Source organism: Populus trichocarpa, chromosome 13 (genome assembly GCF_000002775.5).
Source record: "Populus trichocarpa isolate Nisqually-1 chromosome 13, P.trichocarpa_v4.1, whole genome shotgun sequence".
In the NCBI taxonomy this organism is placed as follows: Eukaryota; Viridiplantae; Streptophyta; class Magnoliopsida; order Malpighiales; family Salicaceae; genus Populus; species Populus trichocarpa.
The window spans coordinates 2,693,267-2,711,865 of record NC_037297.2 but is presented as its reverse complement, the minus strand read 5'-3'; the positions used below and the strand labels follow the sequence as shown (position 1 = coordinate 2,711,865).

The 18,599-nt window shown below is 31.7% G+C and overlaps 2 protein-coding genes, 1 non-coding gene and 1 pseudogene across 4 annotated transcripts; 3 read left to right on the top strand and 1 right to left on the bottom strand.

Annotated features, from left to right (window-relative positions):
• Positions 1 to 418: 418 nt before the first annotated feature.
• TRNAG-GCC (transfer RNA glycine (anticodon GCC)) lies at positions 419 to 489 on the top strand. The gene has a single exon. It is a non-coding gene; the product is annotated as a tRNA-Gly (tRNA).
• Positions 490 to 3,232: 2,743 nt separating this feature from the next.
• LOC7487666 (perakine reductase) lies at positions 3,233 to 6,706 on the top strand. Of its 2 annotated transcripts, XM_002319601.4 has the most exons (7): positions 3,237 to 3,415; positions 4,000 to 4,167; positions 5,029 to 5,238; positions 5,329 to 5,501; positions 5,694 to 5,790; positions 6,007 to 6,160; positions 6,278 to 6,706. In XM_002319601.4, the coding sequence occupies exons 1-7, from the start codon at positions 3,356 to 3,358 to the stop codon at positions 6,460 to 6,462; spliced, it is 1,047 nt and encodes a 348-aa protein (XP_002319637.3). In that variant the 5' UTR covers positions 3,237 to 3,355; the 3' UTR covers positions 6,463 to 6,706. The 2 variants fall into 2 exon arrangements, with proteins under 2 accessions (XP_024439507.1, XP_002319637.3); XM_024583739.2 differs by having other exon boundaries at positions 3,233 to 3,415; positions 5,029 to 5,501.
• Positions 6,707 to 6,760: 54 nt separating this feature from the next.
• Positions 6,761 to 8,785, top strand: LOC112323879 (probable aldo-keto reductase 1; annotated as a pseudogene).
• A 4,987-nt stretch (positions 8,786 to 13,772) lies between these two features.
• On the bottom strand, positions 13,773 to 17,087 carry LOC112323829 (protein ECERIFERUM 26-like). Its single transcript, XM_024583388.2, has 2 exons — positions 16,587 to 17,087; positions 13,773 to 14,941 (listed from the first exon to the last, which is right to left on the bottom strand). The coding sequence occupies exons 1-2, from the start codon at positions 17,073 to 17,075 to the stop codon at positions 14,012 to 14,014; spliced, it is 1,419 nt and encodes a 472-aa protein (XP_024439156.2). The 5' UTR covers positions 17,076 to 17,087; the 3' UTR covers positions 13,773 to 14,011.
• Between the last annotated feature and the right edge of the window lie 1,512 nt (positions 17,088 to 18,599).

Below are 18,599 nucleotides of genomic sequence, written 5' to 3'. Positions count from 1 at the left end.
TCATTTATATCATATACTAAATAATGATCATTCAATTTGAATTCATTGATTTAGATTTAATGAAAGAATAAACACTTACTAATCTTCTACAATTTCACTCAATAAAATTAAGTGTATGTTTGATATTGTAATGCATACTAATTTTTAAAAATATTTTTTATTTGAAAATATATTAAAATAATATTGTATTTTTACATTAGCATGTCAAAACATAAAAAAATATTAAAAAATATCAATTTAATATTTTTAAAATCAAATATATTTTTAAAATGCATCTAAACAAAGTTTTTCATGCACAAAAACAAATGGTTTCATAAATTAATCTAACACATTTTAGGAAACTATACTAGAATTTTAATTTTAGCAAGTATCGTATTAAATAATAAATTTATAAGTTCTTCGCCAGTATGTCAACAAGGCACCAGTGGTCTAGTGGTAGAATAGTACCCTGCCACGGTACAGACCCGGGTTCGATTCCCGGCTTGTGCAAAAGCTATTGTTTTTCTTTTGTCTCTGTCCTTCCATAGTCAAATATCAGTCAATCCTTTCTACAAAGTTGAGACCAAACCACCAACCATGATGTCATTTTGAGTTTTGTATACCCAAAATGGTCCCCTGAGCTCCATCCCAACTCACCCACCACCTCCACTGACAAGAAACGTTTCGCAAAAAACCATCTAGGTGGTGGCCCAGTGGTAAGAGCTTGGGACTAAGGGGTTTGCTCTCTCTTAGGTCTCAGGTTCGAACCCTGTGGACGCTCATATGATGGCCACTGGAGGCTTACATGGTCGTTAACTTCAGGGCCCGTGGGATTAGTCGAGGTGCGCGCAAACTGGCCCGAACACCCACGATAATAAAAAAAAAAAAAGAAACGTTTCGCAAAAGAACACTACAGCTTAAAAAAAAATGGCCAACAGGCTCTTTTTACCCAAGTTGAGGTATACGTTACGTTTTGTGTTAATAAAAAAAGAAAAAAAAACAATGTAAGGCTTGGCGTGTATGTTTATGTATTATTAATTTATTATATTTCATAGAATTGTGCTGTGAGCATTGATGAATTTTTTAATCTTTACTTGACTTTTAGTTCAGTTTTTTTTTCTTTATCTTTAAAGAAAGAAAAGCTAAAAAGTTCGAGTCTTTGTCTTTGCTAGTTTAATAATTAGAAGGAATTCATTGTTAATTATTTTCTTAGGGTTTGGTTCTGTTTAGATTCTTGTTTTGAATTATTTTTAAGTGGACCTTTTCTTTTTGCCAATTTGATTTTTTTTCTAAAACATGTCATCTAGGTTGTAAATTTTGACATGGAATTTACTTTTTACTGTTCATAAAAGTAAATTTCTCATTTGTGCTTCGATGTGTTTTTTCACATAAAAAAGATCAAAGTATAAATTAAAAAGTTTATAAAAATATCTAATTAAATAAATCGATAATCATCTATACAAAGAAACATAAAAAAAAATTATAAGCAATAACCAAAAGAGAAATAAAAGAAAATGAGAGATGAATGTAGATCAAGATATTCAATCACACAAAATGAGACGTTTGTCCCACTATGTTCACTGAACTTATTTATGTAAATTAATAGAAGATAAATTCACACCATAAAAATATGTAACCTCAAAGATAAACACAAATAAAACTGATTGAATAAACCTATACCCTAAAAAATATTTATGCAAAGTCGAACGCATAAGAAATATTATTTAAAAAAAAATTATTTTGAAAAATAAAGTTCATTTGTATATAACAAAAAAAATTATAGATGAATTAGAATAACGTTTTGAAAAATCAAACATAAACAAAACAATTATAAAAAAAATTTATATTATAAAAAGGCATGTAAAACCCAAGACCTAGGTAATGAGACCGAGATAAACTCATAGAAAAGAAATTAAATAAAATCACAAAACTAATATTTAAAAAAAAAACTAATGCAAAACTATAAGATCACATGAAGATGAATCATAAATAAATCATATATCGAAGGATGAAACTATGGAAAAAAATCAATCATATAAAAGGATATAAAAAATGAGGATGAAAATAAAAAAATAATAATCAGGGCAAACAAAGATTTTTAATTGGAGGGTTAAATTGAAATGAAAAATACTTTAATAAAAGAAAAAATAAATCAAAAGAACGAGAGTCAAATTGAAAAAAATAAAGCAACAAAAATTCTGATTGAATGATGAAATTGAAAGCTAAAAAAACTCTAACAAAAGAATCAAGGGAAAAAATTAAGAATCAAAAGAATAAAGACCGAAATGAAAAACAAAACATATAAGAAGTTGTAATTGAAAGACTAGTTTGAAAAAACACAAAATTTTTATAAAAGGAATAAGAACGGAACAAGAAATTAAAGAATAAGGATTGAAATTAAAAAAAAAAATTGTGCACTTTACCGGTAAGAGAGAGAAAAGAAAAAAAGAAACGATCTTTGATGATAATCTGACCACCATACACCATCACACGCCACACCATATGGAAAAAGATACGGTGGCACATCCAAAGAGATAGCAGAAGGTCAAGTTTGGTCACCATATGACGTTACACGCGCTGCCTGAATAACACAGACGCCATCTATTCACTGACGTGTGCTGAGTACGCACCACCATTTTTTTATTTAAAAATTAAAAAGACAATGTGAAAAATACCAAAACATCTCTTATGACCCTAATAATAACTCTAAAAACCAATGTGAAAATACAAAAACACCTTTAAATACAAACCTTATTTTTTATCTTTTACAAGGCCAAAAACATACTTTAATTGTACATGATTAATGAAAAAACTAAAAATATCCTTATACAACATCTTAATAATTTTTTAAACTTGGGTTAAAAAAATATATTTACAATCTAAAAGTTTATAACAAGTTAAAAAAATCTCAAATCAATATATTTTGTTGATTATAGACATAAAACAATATTATTTTTTTGAAAAAAAAAACTAGGCACACCAAATAATCTCTTAATAACTAATAACAAATTAACAAGCGTAAAAGATCAAAGCACCCTCACTTTTAATACATTTTTTTCTCCTTTTAAGGATATATAGATAATTTCATAGTAGCGATTTTTACTTAATATAAAATGTTGTCCACAATGAAAAGGAGAATTGATTGCTGTCCAAAATGTGACATATGATCATGCGTCAGTTGATATCCATACATAAGATCATGCGTCAGTATTTGCCTTTTGTAGTCACCTGACAGCAGCTACTAGCAATCTACCTCGCCACGGCTCTATTACATAAAGAGTTGGCGAGAGCTCTTGACACACTCACTCCCCTACTCTCTCTGCCGTTACTGCCTCACTTCCATAGCAACAACACAAAAGGAGAACAATTGAAAACGATGGCCGAGGAGCAGAAAGTTATCATTCCAAGAGTGAAACTGGGTAACCAAGGATTAGAGGTAAAACCCCTTTTCACCTTTCAATCTTTCTCTCTATGAATATCCGTTTCTCTATTAGATAGATGTCTTGTAAAAGTACAATTTTTAAGACTTACATGGCCTTGTATGAAATATGATATTCCTCTCCTTTGTGATTAATTAAATACTTGTTTGTTTTTAATCCTTATGATTAATTAATAGTTGTAGTTGGAGCTAATGAGTAATAATGAAGATTAAGACTATGGGCAAAAATCATTATGAATCAGTGCACTGATCAATTGGTAAACTTAAAAGCAACATTTGCATGTGTACTCTTCTTAACCCACCATTCTATCGACAGATCATTTATGGATTTGATATATTGATGAAAACAAAATAGGGCAAAATTAGGGATCAGATTTGGGATTCAAGGACTCGAGGCATAACCCTTATCATATTCATAGCCTCAACGCCTCAGAGATTCTTGATTGAAATGTTGCAAAAATGGGAGAATGATTGGTTACTATAAAAGAAACCCTTTTTTAGGGAGATAAAATTGTATGTGCTAACAAAGGAAAGGTGTTATTGTCTCTTGATTTTTCTGCGTGATATTTTTCGACTTTTAGGTCTCAAAGTTGGGCTTTGGATGCATGGGGCTTTCTGGAATGTACAATGCCCCCCTCCCTGAAGAGGTTGTCATTTCAATCATCAAGGAAGCTTATAGCAAGGGGATTACTTTTTTTGATACAGCAGATGTTTATGGACCTCACACTAATGAAATCGTGGTTGGGAAGGTAAGTTTCGAAATGTTTTTTCTAAGGTTCTTTCATAATATGCTTTCATGTAAAAGAATTGGCCAGTATAATATGGTATCTAGTTTTTTATAATAATAATAACAACCAAGCCGCAATCACAAACTAGTTGGCTGGTATATAGTTTTGATGATAGTGAAATTCTTGCCTGCAGAGTTCCATCTTCAATACCTTATTTCTTTCCTTATATTTGCCTCAGCATCAGAATTGAAAATATATGGACTCTCTTGATGAAGCTAGTCCCTTTCTGTTTTTCTATTTAGATGTCATATTGGCATGGAACTGATGCAATTCTTGAGATGGATATGACTTTCTTTTCTTGCTATTATTTCTCATAAATGTTCTAGTTGTTGAAGGCCGTACATATATTGCATTTGTAGGGCTATGTGTCACTATCATTTCATCAATTCATGGACATGCTCGAGTTTCTCAAACTCAGGGGTACTGAAGTGCTTTTATCTTCTTGCAATAAAAGGTTTTCCCCACTCATCAAATCACCGGTTAAGTAATTCCCTGCAAAGGAGTGGTCATGGCTTGAAAAGCTTAAAGATTAAAAGGGTATATGGTCATCACCATTTGAAGAATTGAAACAGTGTTTGTAAATGAGAAGCTAGCATGTCCAACAATGGACTCCCAAAACAAAAAATATGTCGCTGAAGCAAGCAATTAACATATGAAGATCATGCCTAATATATTTAATGAACAGTTGGCCAATGAGCCTTTGTTTCAAATGGCATGTGTCTCTCCTCCCCTAAAAGAGCTTTTGGGATGAGAGGAATTTCTGATATAGCATCAGGTGGTATTTTTCTTTGTTTATTTATCGCCAAGACTTGCATTTTGCAGGCATTGAAGCATTTGCCTAGAGAAAAGATCCAGTTGGCTACAAAATTTGGCATTGTTCCAAACGGTTCTGATTTTAAAAATTGTGCAATCAATGGCAGTCCTGAATACATCCGTGCATGTTGCGATGCTAGCCTGAAGCGTCTAGATCTGGAGTACATTGATCTCTACTATCAGCACCGTACCGACACTTCCGTTCCAATAGAGGAAACTGTATGTTCTTTTCCTTTCTTTCACCACGGAATAGTTCAAACTAACTGCGTGCACTATTTAATTTCTAATCCAATTACTTTGAGTTGGCAGATGGGAGAGCTTAAGAAGTTAGTGGAAGAGGGAAAAGTTAAGTATATTGGATTATCCGAAGCAAGTCCCGACACAATAAAGAGGGCACATGCAGTCCATCCCATTAGTGCAGTACAAATGGAATGGTCACTTTGGTCTCGTGACATTGAAGAAGAAATAATCCCACTTTGCAGGTATCCATATCAATGGGATTTTCATTTCAAGTTGATCATTTATAATGGACACTTTCTGTAATTTAAAACTTCTTATCAAGGTCTTCACGAATTAAGTTATTAATCTTTTTCTTCGATTCATTTGTAAAATTTAAATCTTTTTGTTTTTACATTTGTTGCCTTTTTAACCTTTTAGTTGTTTAACTTGTGCAGGGAACTTGGAATTGCAGTAGTTCCATATAGCCCTATCGGTCGTGGTTTTTTTGGTGGCAGAGCAGTCATGGAAAGTTTGCCTTCGGAGACTGTACTGGTATGAAGCTCCACACACACCCTCGCATAATGAGATAAAAAGAAAACCGTATCAAGTTACTGCAATTCAATCTTTTAATACTTCCTTTTGTGCTTAAAGAAAACTACTGAAACTTGAACATCATTAACCCAATTTAATTTTGTGCTAATATTTCTGTCTTGTTGCTTATTTGACGTAACATGGCTGGTAACATGTGGCCTTCTTGCGTTGTTTTAGAAATTACATCCAAGGTTCACAGAAGAAAATATCGAGAAGAACAAGGTGTTTTATTCTCGAATAGAAAAACTGGCTGCAAAGCATGGCTGTACTCCTGCTCAGCTTGCCCTTGCTTGGGTTATCAATCAAGGGGATGATGTGGTGCCTATCCCTGGTGAGTCAGCTTTTGTTTGTTTATGTTTAGTTCTCTGATTCAAGCTACAAAATTTTGATTAAGGTATCAAATCCCACAAATTGTAGATTGCTAATCTTTTCTTCAAATATTCTCTAGGAACCACTAAGATTAAAAATCTGTACGAAAATGTTGGATCATTGCAAGTTAAGCTGACAAAAGAAGATTTAAAGGAGATCTCCGATGCTGTTCCCATCAATGAAGTGGCTGGAGTAAGATCTCCGCAGTATCAACTTACATGGAAGTTCGCTGACACACCACAACCTAAAAAGAGCCAAGTCTGAACTTGATATGTACGTGAGAGCAAAGGGTTGTTGCTAGGTTTTATTTCGGCTTGTTAAATAAATTCCATCCATGTTGGACAAGTTTTATCATGGTGAAAAAGTAACAAAAATAATGTAGTACCATACCCTAGTGTAAACAACTTCCTGTACAAATCTTGGACAACCTAACAACAGCATTTCTGGTACCTTTGTGTAGACAACTACCTGGAAAATTTATAAAAGCTGCTGAATGTATTTGAAGGTTGTTCTGGTGTTGCAACTACAGTAGTCGAAGTAGTAAACATATTGTAGAACCAGTATGGAGGATGAGAAACTGTATCAGCCACAAGCTTACTATTACAAAAACTTTAAACGATGTGATATAAACATTGTGCACATGTACACTGTTCGCTTCCTTACATTTTACTATGAATTTATTATTTAAAATTATTTTTCATTTTGGTTTTTAAATTTTTACTTTGTATGATTATTATTTTTTTTTGTATAATTGAATTAAATTTATTAAAAATGAAGGATCAAAGTCAAAAAAATACTATTAATGATAGAGAAAGAATCAAAAATGTTTTATTTGGTGAAAGTTCAATTTAAATGTTTTTCCATCTTTAACAGAGAAGAGTTTTTCTTTCGGTTGATTTTAAATTTTTGTGTGTTTTTTTAAGTCTATTTATGGGTTTTTTTCAAGATGTTTAGGGTTAAAATTGGGTTATAAATGCGTTTTTTTAGTAAAAAATATAGATCATGTTTTTCTGTTCACTACAATGGTCAGAATCTAAAAAATATCACGAAATATTATCTAAAATTATTTTTAGAAAATATTTGTCATTCATCTAAATTTAATTTTAAAAAAAATTCACGTAGACCCTTTCTAAATAAGTCAAGGCGCTAGCTTGACTCTTTCTCTTCTTCTTTTTTTTCAAAAAAAAAAACAATTTTCTTTAAAAAAATCATGGTTTTTGTTAAATTTGTTTTTTTTTAAATAATTTCTTAATTTGTATTGAAATTAATTTCTCTTTCTCTGATTTCTTTGTTTTTAGTATTTTTTTTTTAATAGTGGTTGTTTTTTTAATTATTTTTGTTTATATTTGATTTTTAAAGAGCATCTATAATTGTTTTTATGTTTTATATAATTGAGATTTATTTTTAAAGATGAAAAATGTCTAACTGAGTTTACAATTCTCCTCTCTCTAATGAGGATGGGATCTGAATATTGAAGGATGCTTTCGAAAAGGGAATCACTTTTTTTGGCACAGCAGATGTATATGGAGCCAATGCTAATGAAGTTCTTCTTGGAAAGGTAAATGTCTATGCTTGTGAATTATCAAGTTGATGATTTATATTATGCTTTAAAACTTGGACGCTCTTATTCATAAAAGATTCAAAATTAATACTAAGAGGCATGTTTTTACTGCTATCTTTTTCATGGTTATGAGTAAATTGAGGCCGTAACATAATTTATGCAAAAGCTTCATATTGTTAACGTCAAAAGGTTTATACCTCTCGGGCTTTGAAGCAGTTACCAAGAGAGAGGGAGAGTTCAGATAGCGACTATGTTTGGTATCATGAAAGCGGAACCTCGTATGACAGTGAAAAGGTACCCCTGAGTATGTTCGTTCATGTTGTGAGGGCAGCTTGAAGCGCCTTGGTGTGGATTACATTGATCTGTATTATCAGCATCGAGTGGACACATCAGTACCCATAGAGGAAACAGTAAAGTGATTCGAATCCTCTTTACAGTAGACAGCTTTCTTTATGGTCTTCCATGATGTACTTAAATATATAAATTCCTGGCTTCTGCATGTTAAATATCCCTGTAGTATGATATTGGGCTCTGGTTTTGAAAATGTATAATAACTATGTTTTTCCTTGAATATAGATGAGTGAACTTAAAAAACTGGTGGAAGAGGGAAAAACCAAGTACATTGGACTATCAGAAGCCAGTCCGGACACAATAAGGAGAGCACATGATGTTCATCCCATCACAGCTGTTCAAATGGAGTGGACTCTTTGGACTCGCGATATTGAGGAAGAGTTGTTCAACTTTGCAGGTTTGAATCCAGTCCAAGTCGTTGGTGAAATTGGTTTTTGTAATATATTCCCCTTCACTAAGGAATTCATAATGACAGTTTTTGCAATCATAAGAATTCTGAGATTAGATAGTCTACTTCTTGTTCATTATCGTAGACTGCTGTCTTGTTGTATTTAAGAATGCAGGGAGCTTGGGATTGGAATAGTTCCATATAGTCCTCTAGGTCATGGCTTTTTTGCCGGCCGGTAAAGCTTTTGTGGGAAGTTTGCCTGAATAAAAAGTTGTCGTTCTATAAAATGGAGTTTACTTCTAAATCAGAAAATTGTATCATTTTGTTTTAAAATTTAAGTTAAAATTAACTTCCAGAATTCTTACATGGATTTGATGGATTTAATATGAGAAAACAGCATTTTTAAAACTCTTTCTTTTATGTTTTTCCATTTAAAATTCTTATAAAAAGTAACATATAAATTTTGGTTTGTTATTTATTTTGAGTTGTGCTATCAAGAATAAAATATTAAATAAACCTGAGAAATATTATGATCATACTACTAACACCAAAGAACGAATAATAAATTATTTTAAGACTAGAGGATTGGTCTTTACCTCAATCAACCTCTTCAAGTCTATTTTCTGTCAATAAATATTATAAGTTAATAATTCTTTCGGTTGTTAATTTATATGCATGTTTCATGTTTTGTAGAAGATCTTACAAAGTATTTAAAGTGCTCCAACAATCTTAAAACAATTTAACTTGCTTATACAATGTATGATATGGTGAAAAAATATGGGTGAAAAATTATCTTTATGAAATCATGCTGGAAAGGCTAGAATTATATATAATTTTATGTTTTTTATTTGTCTCTATTGAAATGTAGGGTATATATATCTGTTACTTGTTAAAAGAAATGGTAGTGTTATCTGTTAAGTTTATTAAAAATAAAGAAGTTGCTGGGCACCTTATCTAGTTTATTTTCAAGTCCATTAAATTTGTCTGTGTATTTATCAACTTCTGTATCCTCTGCAATTCTTTGCTTTTGCTTCTGTTAGTATTGAAAGAAACAAAAAGTCTTCTGTTGAGCATTGAAATAATACACACACACACACAAGGAGTTCTGGTTTGCAAATGTATTTATATGATTAGAGAGTGATTAAGTTCACGAGACTTAGTGATCTTATCCCATGGTTGTGGAGACCATGGTGATGGTAGTATGGAGAACTCTAAGATGTATGGATTGCCTTCTATGGTCTGAAATGTGAATTTTCTAGAAAGACACGAACTTTATGCTCCGAAAACACAAATGCTTGCAAAAACTAACTGGGTTTTGACAATAATTCTGTATCCTCTGTAATTATTTGCTTTTGCTTCTGTTAGTATTGAAAGAAAGAAAAAAGTCTGTTGATGGATATATGTTCATATGTGTTATTCATATGAAAAATAAAAAATGCTACATTTCATGCATGTTCTGACATGAATAGTTTCTTGAGCATGTAGCAACTGTGTTCATGGAGAATAGTTATTCATAGACGAGCTCTTCAATGTGCAAAATCCTGGACCACGAAAAGGTAGTGTTAAAGATGATATCTGCAAAAGAACTGACTCTAAAAAATATGGTTAATGCTTTTGATATTTGAAAGAATTGGGTTTTTAGCTCATTGTTGAGCAAAACCGGGCTTAGGATGGTTTTTTAGTCTGAAAAGTTTGTACTTACCAAGAGTGAGATTTACATGAGCGAGCGATATTTATGTAATATGTTATCTAAGCTCAATATAATAACTATTATAGCAGAAAGCCAAGAAGATTGATAAATATTTTTATTTTGTTTATATGATTAAGTCTTTTAATCTATTTTATAAACAGAATTAGCGAGCTTTTAGATTTAATTCACTTTAATATTTATAATTAATTTAATTACAAGTGATAAAAAATATTTAATTACTTTCATTGATAAATACACAAGATATTATTATATTAATTTATTAAGAAGCAAAGATGGAGCTTTAAAAATGTTCAAATATTCTGAAAGAATGGTTGAAAATCAATTTAGCATGAAGATTAAGGTGATAAGAAGCAATTGAGAATGATATTCCTAAATGCAAGAACCAAATATTGGAAAAATTGATGATATTATGTTGATAAGTTAAGATTACCTTGGAACTTGTGGGGGAGACTATTTTATCAGTAAATTTTATTTTAAATAAAATATCTCATAAAAATAAGACATCATATGAGTTATAGAATAGTCAAAAACCTTTATATAAATAAATGAAAACGTGGAGGTGTCTAGCTAAAGTTATGGTTTCTCCACCAAAGAAAGTAAAAAAAATATGGACTCCATTATATAAAATATGCAATTGTACTTGAAGGGTTTAATGATATTAATTGGATATTCGATACTAAAGATTTCAAATCCACAAATAGGTTTATCTTTACCATTGAAAGAGATATAGTCTCTTAAAAATCCTTTTAAATAAACATTCATTTCCAGATCCATGAAGAAGTCCAAGCCGATGATAACTCAACCTAGTTGACTAGATATCTTAAAATCTACATTCAAAGAGACAATTGAATCATGTGTCAATTCAGTAGTAACACTTTTACCCATTTCTATGATAAAAAATACTACCTACAACAAAAACATGCTAAGGTAAGTTTTTAATGATCCTTATAGCTTGAGAAATTCAAGTGAGGTATTGTAGGATACTCTATATAACAATCACCTATATAAGTGTGAAACGAGGCCACTTCTATGAGAATTGAAAAAAGTTAAATTCTCTAATATATTCTTCGAAACTAGGACGTGTTCAGGGCCAGAATAAATACAATCGTGAGAATCAAAATTGTTAAGAAAAAAAACTGTGTGATCTCTATTGTCTGATTTCACACAAAAAACTGAACAGTTCAAGACATTATGTTCATTGGTTAGCCGAGTGAATCCAATAGCTTTCACTGGGGAAGGTTCAAGGCCAAAAGCTACCTCGTTTGATTCAGTGACATTTTGTTGTTACTCTTTATTTTTGTGTCTACTTTGTATTTTATTCTGATCAAGCAATTTTCATTCATGTGGGGGATTGTTAAGGTGTGAACGAAAAGTTGTGTCTGTTAAAACTATACTTAAAATATAGTTGTGTATTTTAAAACTAGAAAGATATCCTTTTTGTATTAAAAGTTTTGTTAAAATCAACTATCAAAATTGCCTATAAAAAAAGACAATCCTGACATGGTTTTGATAACGGAGAAAACATATAGTCTTTTTAAGACTCTTTTCTTTTACATTCCTTCAATCAAGATTTTTATAGAGAGTGACATACAAATTTTGATTTGTTGTTTATTTTTAATTGTGCTACTAAGAATAAGAGATTGAGAAAGCTTAAAAACAACAACATTGCAATCACATTATTAGCATAAAAAAACAAATAATAAATTATTTTAAAGCTAAAGAATTGATCTTTGTCGCAATCTACTTCTACAAATCTATTTTCTTGTCAACAAGTATTGCAAGTTGGTGTATTTTATGATCTATTTAAGGCATTCCTAATGTCCTGTAAGTGTATTTTCCTATTCCTTTGATGGATAATTTACATGAACATATTACCGGGAAACATTTTTTTCGGTCTTTGTTTATTTTCATGGTTACTTCTTAAACATGACTTTTATATTTTCACTGAGATGTGTGTATATATATTAAAAATATTATTTTAATATAATTTTAAATAAAATATATTTTAAAAAACAATAACTACTGCCCTACCAAATCAGAAACTTAAAGTTATCGTATGAATTAAAATCCATATTCAAGTCAACTCAAATATTTTAGGTCCCCGCCGAAATATAAGATTCCCTACAGGCTCCAGCTGTATTTTTAGCTTTATATGTTTCTAAAAAATCATTCAATTTAAGTGGACAAGGAGGTCGAAAGTATACTGAAAATGCAGCCTTTCTTTACATCAATCTGATTGTTTCAAAAATAAATGCCTTTTGGTTGTTTGGACTTTGGATAAGTAATGTTTATTCCAATTTAATTTTGAAAAATCCTTCCAAAGAATTCTAAAAAGCCAAACGTGTTTAACTGTAAGAACTGCTTGTTGTAAAGACAGGTTGTAATTAACACAAAGATAAGTGGATAAATTTGACAATTAACAAGTAAATGCAATTAAATAGCGAAATGATATAGAAAATAAAAGTTTTAGTAGGTGAAATAGTAAGTGAATGATAAAATTTTAATTAATATAATGGTTTAAATTTATGATATTTATTTAAATTTAAAATTAATTAATGGACTGATTCATAGGTAAAATCATAAATTATCAAAATCAAGATTACAGGATGAGATTTATAAAATCTAAAAATTCAACTGGTTTAGCAGTGATTCAAGAAAAATGATAAGATCAAAAGAAAAAAAAAATTAAGTGTGATCAAATAATCGAATAAAATTATGATTTTTTTGAATTATTATTTTGGTTAGGCATAACAATATTTTCTTTTAACCTACACGTGTCATTTTACCATAAATAAGTTGTAGTAATAGATGAACTCTGGATATAGTTTGAAGACACTGAGCTTGACAAACTAGTGGTAGTTTGGCTGGCCAGTGGAATATCTTGGTGGCATGATAGTTTTAGCTTTAAGAAATGTTCTAAAAAAACCATAGCTACACTGCATGGAATGAATTTAGAACCATCCCGTAAAGAAGTTTCTCCAGTTGCCAGTTGCCAGTTCATCAGCCTGTTCGGCATTGTTTTCATTTACAACAGAAATTATTAAATGCCGCAATTAAGACATTGCTGTTATTTTGACTTTTCCCAGGGACCACTTTGATCAAAAAGCTAGATGAGAACATTGGCTCCTTGAAGGTGAAACCTGCAGAGGAGGAACTGAGAGAAATTCCTGTTGCTGCACCCATTGAAGAGGTAGCATGCAGGTGATAGAACCTATGAGGGCATGGGGCTTTCGTCGTGGGAGTTTGCCAACATTCCTCCAAAAGATAGAAAGGTTTCAACTTGAAACCATTAATTCCACTGTACTGGGATCTTACATTTATGGATAATTGAGCAATACCTTCTGTATCATTGCAACATGGTACTTAATGGATAATAAGAACTTGTATGGTTGTTTTTGTAACATGCCGTTTGTTTGATGTTTGATCAAATGTTGGCTAGGAGGATGCTGTCTGATTTCAAAATTCATTGAAAAACTATTTTTACCTGCAACTTTTCTCTTTTTATCTTTTTTTTTTCCAGTACTTGAGGGGGTAGAGAGAGAAATCAACATTGCAAATGCGGATGAAAATTGAAACAGTTATTCTGGCCGTCGCTTTATCACGTAGTACAGAACACACAGATATAATATAAGCTTACAATTTGAGTTGCTAGCAACAGCTCTTGTTCCACCCAACACATGGTAGGGTTTGGCATCTGCATCCCTTTAAGATTAGCACGTAGATATATTATGCATGAAAATTAAAGCAACAGACTCGGAGGCCATACTATCCTTGCTCAACATCTTGAAACAATCGAAGCTTATTATCTTCCACCTATCAGCATTGTTGGTTGTAGACACTGGATAGCTTGATCCTCGCATAATTTAGGCATCTCCTCCTCTGGCAAGGTTACCATCACTGTCCTTGCAAGCCCTTCTTCTACTGAAGGCAGCACCACAATCAGACCTTCACCCCTCACATTTCCAACATGACATGAAACGTGAACTGGTTTTTCATCACTCTTGAAACTTGCTGAGAACATCAACGATTTATGCCCTATTATTATGTGTTCCATGCTGACACAAGTTAGCTCAGGACCATACATTCTGAAAGGTTCTGCATACTTCCCTCCCTCTTCCTTCTGTGATTCAAACCAATCTACAACAGACCAAACCTCCTCTTCCCGTACATCTGAAATATGGCGATGCACCAACTCCACCACATGTCCCAACTTACCGTAGTCCATTTCTTCCTCATCTAGTGTCAGCAGTGAAAAATGCAATGCATTGCCAAAGTAACCAAGAGAAATTGGTGGCTGCACTAGCCTTCTAAAGTCCAAGCAAATTGAGAGGGAGTGTTTGTTGTCATTTTTTGGAGCCTTTAGATGTGCAACACGTGTCCAAAAGAGTGCAGCTAGCAATTCAAAAGGAGTAGCTTTAGCACATTGATCATGCACTTCGTCAAGCCATTTCTTGATTGCTGAATCAGAGAACTTGAACGTGGCTGTGACCATTTTCACCGAGGGAGTTTCTGCATTGCCCTTAGTTGCACAGTAATTGTCTGATTTAGTGCTAGTATTAGGAACTTGTTGGTGATGGAGGGTGGTTGAGCTGAACAGGGGTGGGTGCTCAATGGGCTCCTGGCGGTGACTCTCAATCCAGGATTTGAAGAGTATAGTTATGGAAGTTGGGTCTGCATTCATGTGTGTACAACTTAGCCCAAAAGCTACACCTCCTCCTTCAAATTCATTTACCTGGAGATCCATAGGTGAGAAATTAGTTTAAGCCACCTCCAGAGTTGGAGGTAATTACATATACATGAAATCAAACGTGAAAAATAGGAGAATTAAACTATCTATCAGACGTAACCTTGTTCATGTAAACCAGACTCATACGTTGTATGAATTTACTACTACATTAACCAATAATTAATGCATGAACTAATTAAATGGACCAGGTTCATATAATAATTTTTCAAGGAGGACAGCATGCTAAACCTGAACAAGAACTAGCTAGGAAGCTAACCTAGCTTAGCAGAAGTTGCAGGTTTACTTTTAGAAATAAATGGATTACCGCCATGCATATAAACTAGCTGCCCACAGGCTACCAAAGCAAGAAGACTGGCCGTCCGTCCAGCTACCAAGTTGCCGATATCATTAATGTAATGCATGACCGATTTTATATCTATTCGAACTCTGTTCAGCCCTACCTATCTTAAAGGCTGCCCAAGCTCCCACGCTTTAAATAGAAACCAGTGAGATTTTGCTCAGTTTTTGTGTATACCATGTGATGGTTCCTCTTCTGTCAAAATCTATATGCCCAATATGGCTTTGAGAATACCTTTCTACTCACTGCAACGTTCAATTATGTTAGCAAACATCACTATCCTGACTTTTGGGATACTTATCACTTTGTCATAAGTAATTAATTAAATAAAAGCTCTTACGATAGAATGTTTGCTTTTTAAAAGTGATTTTTGATTAAAAATATATTAAAATAATTTCTTTTAATTTTTTAATTTTTAATATTACTATATTAAAATTATATAAAATACTTTAAAAATATTAATTTAATATTTTTTTAAAAAAAATAATTTAAAAAACACTTACCAAATGCAATGTTAAGGATCACAATTCTCCACATGGAGATTATTTGGAAAGCAAGATTATAATGTTTTAGAAAACACCACTTCTTTGTTTTTGATCAGTACTTCGGATTTTCTTTTCATTATTTGTTAGTTGTTAAGAATAAAACTGTCATCTATTTATTATACCTGATCTGGTTTAGGTTTAAAGTAAAAAAAAAAAGTTAATCCAATATTGATTTGGTTATTTAAATTAGTAAACTCAACAGAATAACAGCCTGCTTTTTATGTTTTAAAATATTTTTGAAAAAAATTAAAATATATATTTTATTTTAAATTATTTTTTTGAGTATTTTTATATCGTTTTGAAGTATTTTAAGGTATTAGTGTTAAAAACAAAATTTTAAAATAATATTATTTTAAAATATTCTAAACAAAAACACACAAACCACGTATTTTTAAATAAAATATAATTAACTTACAACTGGATCAAAACTCAAATAATTTTTTAAAATAATATTTTTTTAAATAATTAATTTAAATTAACCTAGTAAATCCATAAACTAAATTTTAAATCAAATCATTAGTCAAATCGAATAACTTTGATATTTATAAAAAGTAAAAGGATACTGTATGTGAAAAATCAACAAGTACGGGTTTAGATTTGTTGTTCCTTAAAAACAATCTTCATCAAGTTCTACATAGAATATGGTTTTTAGATTCGAATGAGACATAGCACGGAAATGGAGCAACCCAAGTGAAAACTTCAGCAAGCAAGAAAATCACAGGAAAAGAAGAAGAAGAAGAAGAAAAACCTGAATTCGGAAGGGTGACCATGTACTAGGTTCCTCGGGAATTTCCTCCCAAAACGTTAAATCTTTCTCCTCTGAACTATCAGCTGATCTCAGCCATTCATCCATGGTGGCCTCAACTTTTGCTCTCAGAACTCTAACACCAGCATCATTACACTTCACTAACCAATTACCCGACTCCCCTCGGGTCAACCGACCCGTAACTTGTGGGTACAAACAAAGAACCTCTGACAGAGCAATCCTTAAAGGATCTACGTCAAAAATCCCAAATGGGTTTTTCTTGTAGTAAAAAACTACATGTATTGTATGGAGACCCATTGCATGATCAAGTACTGATAATGGATGAGTTTTACCCGACCCGACTGGCTGACTGGATACTGCCGTTAACATTGAATGGACACTAACCCTGCTATTTTTTTTCACCATTTTTTCACTAAAAGAGGCAAAGAACAAAACCTGGACAGGATGTTCAGAGAGAAGAAGGCAGCGCATCTGTGGGTGGGTGGGTGGGTATATATACACGTCTATGCGTGTAAAAGAGTTGAAGAAGTCGTTTTATTTTTATGGCTTTTCGGGGCTCCGTTTAGTCTTGGATTTACAGGATTTTAGAGATAACCCTTCCCAATTAACTAAAATATATTAAAGAAAATTTAAGAGTTGTTTAACGGTGAGATTTAATTGGAGTTTTATAAATTTTAATATGTTTATATGGTTATTAATTTCAGGGCTCGTGTGATTAGTTGAGATATATATAATCTAACTCAAATACTCATATTAATAAAAATATATATATATACACACGGGGCTTGTAGCTCAGTGGCCTTAGCAGGCTTTGCCCTGCCTGAGTGCTCTGGTTCGAGCTCTCGTGTGTACCCAGCACTTGAGGGTTTAACTGCTGTGGTCAATTCGTGTGACTTGTTCCGCCCCCGTCCCGGGTTCGACCCTCTATGTGTACACCTGTCACCCCCGCGGTGCCTTACCTGCTCCTGGGCTTGCAGGATGTCCAGCGGGCCGTGGGGAATAGTCGTGATGCGCGTAAGCTGACCCGGACACCCCACGTAAATCAAAAAAAAAAAAATATATATATATATATATATATATATATATTAAAGTAAATTACATAACAATCAAAGTAAATTGGAATCACTAATACTTATACCTATTTCATTAAAAAAATATTTAACTTTAAAGTATGCTTGCTTGTGCGAAGATATATATTGATTGTACAGCTTTGGCTCTGTCATCAGAATTTAAGAGGAGGAACCGGTTTTTGTTGGGTTACATTTAAGACAAGGTGGCCAGTTTCGTCGGCAGATGGTAAGAATTCATCTATAATTAAACCCACAGTCCAGGATAAATTTATTTTTTTATTTGTTTTTGTGAGATGTCAAAGTCTCGTATTATATTAACACAAGTTAATTTGAGTTAATTTAATATATTTTTATTTTAATATTAAAAAATAATATTATTTTAAATTTTATTTTTATCAAATTTTATTTTTATTGGTTGTTTGGGTTATTTTTTGACCTGCCAAATAGATTAAGTCATATCATGTCAATCCTCATATAGTTAAAATAAAAATCTATTAAAAATACATTAATAACATTTAAATATATTTTATTATATTAAAAAATTAATTTAACTTGCAGCGTAACACAAGCAATGATCTAGCATTTTCTAAAAGTTAACATTTTGTATAAATAGCTATTTAAAGTTAACCTGCATTTTCTAAAAGTTAACATTTTGTATAAATAGCTATTTAAAGTTAACCTGACTCAACAACCAAACTTTGAATGCAAGTCAATTTTTTTATTTCATAGATTATTTTTTATTTAATAAATTTATATGACAATAAAGCGCATATGATTTCTTTGTATCAAATATATTTTTAAAAAAAATATAACAAACGCGTGAGAATGAGATAGCAAAAGCAAATCATTAATAACAAATTGTGAAATTATATTTTTTTAATTTTAAGTTAAATAAAAAAATGATAAAATTGCATTTTTTTAAATT